Source organism: Danio aesculapii, chromosome 14, assembly GCF_903798145.1.
Source record: "Danio aesculapii chromosome 14, fDanAes4.1, whole genome shotgun sequence".
NCBI classification, from domain to species: domain Eukaryota; kingdom Metazoa; phylum Chordata; class Actinopteri; order Cypriniformes; family Danionidae; genus Danio; species Danio aesculapii.
Genome location: NC_079448.1, coordinates 56,648,636 through 56,656,210, shown reverse-complemented (window position 1 = coordinate 56,656,210; position 7,575 = coordinate 56,648,636). Strand labels below are relative to the sequence as shown.

The 7,575-nt window shown below is 48.7% G+C and overlaps 1 protein-coding gene across 2 annotated transcripts; it reads left to right on the top strand.

Moving 5' to 3' along the window:
- The first annotated feature begins 13 nt into the window (after positions 1 to 13).
- On the top strand, positions 14 to 7,308 carry slc49a3 (solute carrier family 49 member 3). Of its 2 annotated transcripts, XM_056472448.1 has the most exons (10): positions 14 to 317; positions 2,159 to 2,317; positions 2,722 to 2,938; positions 3,020 to 3,096; positions 3,246 to 3,383; positions 4,993 to 5,109; positions 5,265 to 5,417; positions 5,774 to 5,931; positions 6,070 to 6,173; positions 6,337 to 7,308. In XM_056472448.1, the coding sequence occupies exons 1-10, from the start codon at positions 156 to 158 to the stop codon at positions 6,477 to 6,479; spliced, it is 1,428 nt and encodes a 475-aa protein (XP_056328423.1). In that variant the 5' UTR covers positions 14 to 155; the 3' UTR covers positions 6,480 to 7,308. The 2 variants fall into 2 exon arrangements, with proteins under 2 accessions (XP_056328423.1, XP_056328424.1); XM_056472449.1 differs by lacking the exon at positions 2,159 to 2,317.
- The last annotated feature ends 267 nt before the right edge of the window (positions 7,309 to 7,575 follow it).

The window sequence follows — 7,575 nt, the reverse complement described above, 5'->3', positions numbered from 1 at the left end:
CCTCCAGACGCGGAACTGAAGCTCCACACACACCGGCTCTGGAGCTTCAGTGCGGGCATGCGCGCTGGCACTGCGCCGTCTCGAGCAGCACCGTCTCCGCACACTGATGGACTCCGCGCTCGGGTTTTAAACAGGAGATTCTCCGGTCCTGCTGGATGATGGAGGGGGAAGGCGCGGAGAGCGAGCCGCTGATCCGGAGCTCGAGCGCCGCTGACCGGCCTGACCCCGCCGCAGGAGCTGCTGCCCGGTTCACGGAGTACCGGAGGAGATGGTTCATCCTGTCGGTGCTCTGCCTGCTCAACTGCTCCAACGCCATGGTAGGGTCAGCTTAAATCATTATTAACGCTGTCCTTCATCATCCACATGTCCTGCTGATTCCAGATTCTGACCACCGTCAAACGGCGATATCAGTAGTAAACACGAGCTACTCAGCCTGTAGGACGGGTTGTTTTGATGACGTCACCGCGCGGCTCCTCCCCCTGCACTGCAGCTGGTGTCCAATAGGAGGACGCTGTTTTAATTGTTTTAGTTTAATGTGTATTGGCGTTCACCTGCCCTCAGGTAGTGTTACCTTTAAAGGGACATGATTATTCTCATTCTCCACCTGTTCCACACCTGTATCTGTCATCTGAGTTCACACAATGGCCGTCAGTGGGGTTTATCCAGAATATCCTGCTCTGTGTTCAACAGAGGAAACTCATTAAGAAAATTAAGATTCATTTACCTGCTATTATCATCATTCAGAAACATCACATGAAGATGCTGAGAACTCTCTCACACACACACACACACGCACACACACTCACACACAGCGTCCACAGCGGAGTACACTGGCCTATACAGTGAAATGAGAGGAGCTGTGTGGATCAGAGAGATACAAATATAGAAACACATGTCAGCAGGGGCGACACGGTGGCTCAGTGGTGTCGCACTGTGGCCTCACAGCAAGAAGGTCGCTGTTTCGAGTCCCGGCTGGGTCAGTTGGTGTTTCTGTGTGGAGTTTGCATGTTCTCCCCGTGTTGGTGTGGGTTTCCTCCAGGTGCTCCGGTTTCCCCCACAGTCCAAACACATGCGCTATAGGGGAACTGATCAACTAAACTGGCTGTAGTGTATGAGTGTGGTGTATGGGTATTTCCCAGTACTGGGTGGCGGCTGGAAGGGCATCTGCTGTGTAAAACATATACTGGATAAGTTGGTGGTTCATTCCGCTGTGGTGACCCCTGATGAATAAAGAGACTAAACTGAAGGAAAATGAATGAATGATGTGAGCCAGTGTTCTGCTAATGTAAAGGGAATGACAGGTGTGTGTGTGTGTGTGAGAGAGTTACTCTCTCTCTCCTCTCCATGTGCACCAGACAGCCGCTTCACTCCATGCATATCCACATTGTGTGTGTGTGTGTGTGTGTGTGCTGGAGCTGATGGTCCCACTGAGGCCATTCTCGTGAGCGGCGTGTGTCTGTCCATCTGTGTGTCCACTGGGACACTCATTTAGACACACACACACACTGCAGACGTGTCAGAAGGCCAAAGCTGTTTGTCTGAAACAGGAGAGATGGACATGATGTCGGACACACAGCAGAGCAGATGGAGAGGAACCTGAGAACACACACACACACACACACACACACACACACACACACACACACTGAAGAGATTCTAAACTATTATCTGTTGAATACAAAAGGAGATAATGTGAAGAATGCTGAAAGAGCAGACACTGACGTCCACAGGAGGAGCAGAAATACTGAAGAAACAGGTCTGGAGCAGTGGAGAATGCTTAATCATGTGTGAACCGTCTCTCTCTCACACACACACACACGTGCACACACACACACACACACACACTGAATGAAGATGAAGCGCTTCAGAATACAGCATCGAGTGTAAACAGCCGACACGAACTGCTGCTCTAACACTGACGGCACATTCATAACATCATTCCTGACTGATACACACATGACTGAGTGTGTGTGTGTGTGTGTGTGTGTGTGTGTGTGTGTGTGTGTGTGATGAGCTGTTTCTGCAGTTTCAGCAGATAAATGTGGAACTGAGTCACATGAAACACACACACACACACACACACACACACACACACACACACACACACACACACACAGAGAGAGAGAGAGAGAGTAACAGTACAGTGGTGTGTCCTCAGGCCTGGTTGACCTTTGCCCCCGTGGCGGGTCAGAGTGCGCAGCTGCTGTGTGTGTCTCTGCCGCTGGTGAACTGGCTCTCGCTGGTGTTCGTGCTGGTGGCCGTCGTCTGCAGCTTCAGCAGCATGTGGGTTCTGGACACGCTGGGCCTGCGCTGCTCGGTAATACACACACACACTTCACCAGAACACACACTTCACTGTAAGAATCACACTCCACAATAACACACACTATTGTAACACACACACACACTTGACCATATTTGTAATTAGTTTTGAAGTTGTTGTTGTATTGAGGTAAAGGCTCCTGTAATGCACAACTCATGTTTATGTGGGCTTTAACTCCAGTAGAGTGTGTGTGTGTGTGTGTGTGTGTGTGTGTGAGTGAATATCTCCAGCAGCCTTGGATGACATGTATGTGTCATCAGAGGAGGAAAGCCCCGCCCACTAGTGCCCATCATCTCTCCATCTCATTAGCATAAACAGCAGCCCTGAGTGAGAAGCAGCCGTCTGTCCATTAGACCAGCGTGTGTTAACCTCTGTGTGTGTGTGTGTGTCTCCCGCAGCTGATCGGCAGCTCCTGGCTGAACGCATGTGGGTGTGTGTTGCGTGTGTGTGGCGTGTTGAGCGTGACGCCGCAGTGGGCCGTGTTCGCTGTGGTCATGTGTGGTCAGACTCTGTGTGCTTTAGCGCAGCCGCTAGTCATCTTCGCACCCACTAAACTAGCGGCTCTGTGGTTCCCGGATCACCAGCGGGCCACGGCTAACATGCTAGCATCCATGGGTAACCAGCACACACACACACACACACACACTGATTCTTAATATTGTGCGCAGATCAGACTAACTGTGTGTGTGTTTTCAGCCAACACCGTGGGTCTGCTGCTGGCCAATCTGCTCTCTCCGCTGATCGTGGGCTACAGCGGGGACCTGTTCCTACTGGTGAGCCTGAAGAGTGTGTGTGTGTGTGTGTGTGTGTGTGTGTGTGTGTGTGTGTGTGTGTGTGTGATGTGTGCCTTCAGCTCTTCATGCTCTGCATTCTGTGCCACTGGTGTATGTGTGTATGTGTGTGTGTGTGTGTGTATCCACAGCTCCTCATATACTCCATACCCGCTGCATTGGCCTGTCTGTTGGCCACTCTGGGCATCCGTCAGGCGGTTCCTCCAACTCCTGCATCCGCCAGCAGCTCCAGTTCTGCTTCTGAACCCTTCCTACAGGGCATCAGACAGGTACACACACACACACACACACACACACACACACACTCTTCAGGGGCCTCAGGGGCCTCAGGGCCGGTTCCACAACGCTGGATTAACAAACTCAGGATTAGTTTAGAGTTGACTAAATCAAATCAGAACATAACCTTAGCAAAACTAAAATATAACCTGAACATAACCTGAACACAAGTCAAGTATAACCTGAACATCACCCAAATATAACCCAAATATAACCTTAGCATAACTCAAATATAACCTGAACAGAACCAAAACATAACTTGAACATAACCCAAACATCTTCAAAACATAACCCAAATATAACCTGAACTTAACCAGAACATAACCTGAACATAACTCAAATATAACCAGAACATAACTGAAACATAACCTGAACACAAGTCAAATATAACATGAACATAACCCAAATAAAACCAGCATTTAACATGAACATAACCAAAACATAACCTGAACATAACACACACAGCGAGGACACACACATAGCGCAGACACAGACAGACAGACAGACAGACAGAGCGTGTTTAGCTTCGCACTCTGCTTGCACGCATATGTGACAGGATACAGGTTAATCTCCACTGCTGTATGGATATCTGTGATGTTAATGTACAGAATAAACCTGATTTAACGTCCACACACCGGGACTGAAGCGTCTTCCTTTATAATTGTTCTGACACGCGGCTGTGCTGATGAAGTAAAGCTGAAGTGAATGGCTGTACTTCATTACACACATGCTCTATTTTAAATCATGTTAAACATGTGAAACTCACTCTTGATGATGATTGATGATCCTAGCGAACTGAACACACCTGTTACTCCCGGCTGCTTTGCGCACTTCTGGTCTTGTTGACATGATTATACATGTGACTACCGGACATGTTAATGCGCGCAGCTGTCAATCAATATTGGTGGGTGGGGGGACCGCGGGGGGACGTCAAGTTGCGGTCGATCTGAAAACCGCTCCAACTGGTCCACCGTTTATTATGTTGTTAAATTTGAAAAAAAAAAAAAGTTTATATGGGTGTGTTTATATCAGCCCAATATGACGGTCTATACTACTATATCTACACACACATCTGTTCAAACAGCTATAAAAGTAGATTTTTCACCATAGCTGCCCTTCAAAATGTACCATTTCCTGTCAGCCTCCTCTCTTGCTTTGTTGCGAGCCGTACTGCAGTGTTTGATTATTATATCTGAGCGCGGCTCACTCGCTGTGAACAGCAGCGTCTCATTTCAGAGCTCTCTCGGTTCTCAGAGTTACTACAACATAATCAGTGCATCCATGCTCGACCTTTAAGGTTTCACGAGAGTAACATGCACGAGCAGACCTCTCGATTACTTCAACTGAGCTCAGATTAGTCTGATGTAAGGGTCTTCACCTTGTGGTTGCGGCTCACTGAAGTCAGGTTTTCGACAGTAATCCTCTTTTGAAACAGCGCCCTGCTCAGTCTAGCAGATTAAGTTACCATGATGACAGAACACAACACGACAGAGCTCCTTCATGGTACCGGTACAGTTATCCAGCTAACCCTGTGATCCGGCTTGGTGGAACCGGCCAGCACTGATGTGGAATGATCACGGTGTTCTTCCTCTTGTCTTTCAGCTGCTGGGGAACAGAGCCTACCTGATCCTGCTGGCGTGCTTCGGCTCCGGGATCGGTGTATTCACCTGCTTCTCCACCCTGCTGGAGCAGATCCTGTGTGTGAAGGGTTACTCTAATGTACGAACACACACACACACACACACACACACACACACACACACACACACACACACACACTAGAATAACTGTACTTGCTGGCTGGATGCTGACAGACTGATTGACGGGTATTGACAGATGATCAATAACCGGTGCGTGTGGGTGTGTTCCTCCAGGGTTTTGCAGGAGTGTGTGGTGCCGTCTCCATCGTGTGTGGTGTAGCAGGAGCGTTCCTCCTCAGCCTGTATGTGGACAGAAGCAAGAAGTTCACGGAGGTGATGAAGATCTGCATGTGTCTGACCTCCGTGAGCTGCTCTGTGTTCGCTGTGGTGAGTCTGGAGATGAGGATGAGGATGATGATGAAGATCCAGTTCTAGTTTAGTGTTGAGCTGAGAGTGTGTCTGAGCCTCACACATCATCAGGAAGCCTATTCCAGAGTTCAGGAGCCATACATGAGAAGGCTCGACCTCCTTTAGTGGACTCTGCTGTTCTGGGTCCTACAGAAGCCCTGAGTGTAGAGATGTTGAAGAGCGAGTTGGACTGCAGTGAGACAGAAGCTGGGTCAGATGAACAGGAGCTGGGTTATGATGACAATGATAGATAAGAAGCTACCGAGAGTAATGCTGATTAAGATGAGGATATTGATGCTGTGTGTGTGTGTGTGTGTGTGTGTGTGTGTGCGCAGGTCAGTCAGCTGCCGCAGCAGAGTGTCCTGCTAGTGCTGGTCTGCTGCTGCTTCGGGCTCTTCGGGTACTCTGTGTATCCTGTGGGGATGGAGCTCAGCGTGGAGACCACACACCCGCTGGGGGAGGCCACATCTGCAGGACTCATATTCACCTCAGGGTACGCCAGCCTGTGTGTGTGTGTGTTTATTTACAGCAGTTTTGACAGTGTGTGTGAGAGAGAGAGAGAGAGAGTCTACAGCAGCTCTGATTAGATGTGTGTGTGTGTGTGTGTGTGTGTGTGTGTGTGTGTGTTCAGGCAGATCCAGGCTGCGCTGTACCTGCTGCTGCTGCAGGCTCTGGCCACACCCACACACTCTCCAACATCTGTTTGTGCAGCTGACACCAGCATGAACTGGACAGGTGAGAGACACACACACACACACACACACACACACACACAGCTGATGCAGAGCCTGTAGCTGTTTTTCCATCCACGTGTGTGTGTGTGTGTGTATCTATCATGTTGATGTTCTGTGTGTCCAGTACTGACCGCTCTCTCTCTCTCTCTCACACACACTCACAGTGCCGGTGCTGGTGATGGCAGGTGTGTGTGCTGTCAGCTCCTGCGGTTTCGTGGTGCTTTTCCACACTGAGTATCGGAGACTCCGAGCTGAAGCCGACAGCGCCACAGAACCGGAGCCCACAGGAGACGCCGCTGATGCATGATGGGAAAACACACTCGTTTTCACCCTAAACACACACACACACACACACACACACTTCACCTCACTAACACTGACAACACACGTGCCTTCAAGATGGTTTGGTTTAAACTCAGGGCCTCATTTAATAACACACACACACCTTAAAGAGTGTGTGCACAACGGCTCAGTGACGAGCTGTTTCCTCTTCAACAGATATCCTGCAGAACGCCGGCAGACACACACACACACACACACACACACTCACACTCACACTCACTCATTTATTATTGGAGAAAGTGACCGCACTATCCCACCATCCTCATCTGACCACTCAGGCTGCATCTACACTGCAGATCTTGATGGTCATTTCTGATTTGTGACTGCATCAGGTTTTAATAGGGACTCGTATCCAATCGTATGCATTTACACAGCACACGGCAAAGGCACAATGAGCAGGAATATAAGAGCGGGCGCTGACCAGCAGCTGATAATTAAACAGCGCTCTTTTCTCTATTCCTGTATTTAAACTGTTCACAGGATTAGATTTTTTACAATTCTTTGTTTTACTATAGACAGAAGAGTTCTCAGTTGGCCAGCTTCTCTTATTACAGGCTTTTTTAAGTGTGTGTGTGTGTGTGTGTGTGTGTGTGTGTGTGTGTGTGTTAGGGCATTTAAATCCCCAAGTGCCAAAAGCAGCATTCTTCAAAATATCTTCAACAGAGGAAACTCAATGTTCAGTAGAGAGTAAAGGAAGAGGAGATCCTCGTGTGTATCTGAGCTGACAGGGTGTTCAGAGGTTTACACTCTTCCAGATCTGAACATTCAGAAGGCTCAGAGTTTCAGCACTTTCTACACTCGTGTGTGTGTGTGTGTGTGTGTGTGTGTGTTGATCTGAGATCAGTGTTCACACACTAATGTTACACAAAGAAGCTCCTGACGCACAACATCAGCTCTGTGGCCTGGACCGATGCTTCATGCGGTGTTACAGTGCTGCTGCTGTTTTATACTACAGTAATGTGGTTTTCTAACAGGTACACACGTTTTATTTCTGATGCTTTATTTTATTAAGTTTACAGGTTTCTCCTGCTTATGTGTCTAAAATGACAGATATATCTGAG

What these genes read in the sequence shown, in the direction of transcription:
- slc49a3 (XM_056472448.1), top strand. Translation starts at nt 156, where the DNA reads ATGATGGAGGGGGAAGGCGCGGAGAGCGAGCCGCTGATCCGGAGCTCG. An exon ending in TCAACTGCTCCAACGCCATG is followed by an intron (nt 318 to 2,158) that starts GTAGGGTCAGCT and finishes GTGTGTCCTCAG; the next exon opens with GCCTGGTTGACCTTTGCCCC. An exon ending in TAACATGCTAGCATCCATGG is followed by an intron (nt 2,939 to 3,019) that starts GTAACCAGCACA and finishes GTGTGTTTTCAG; the next exon opens with CCAACACCGTGGGTCTGCTG.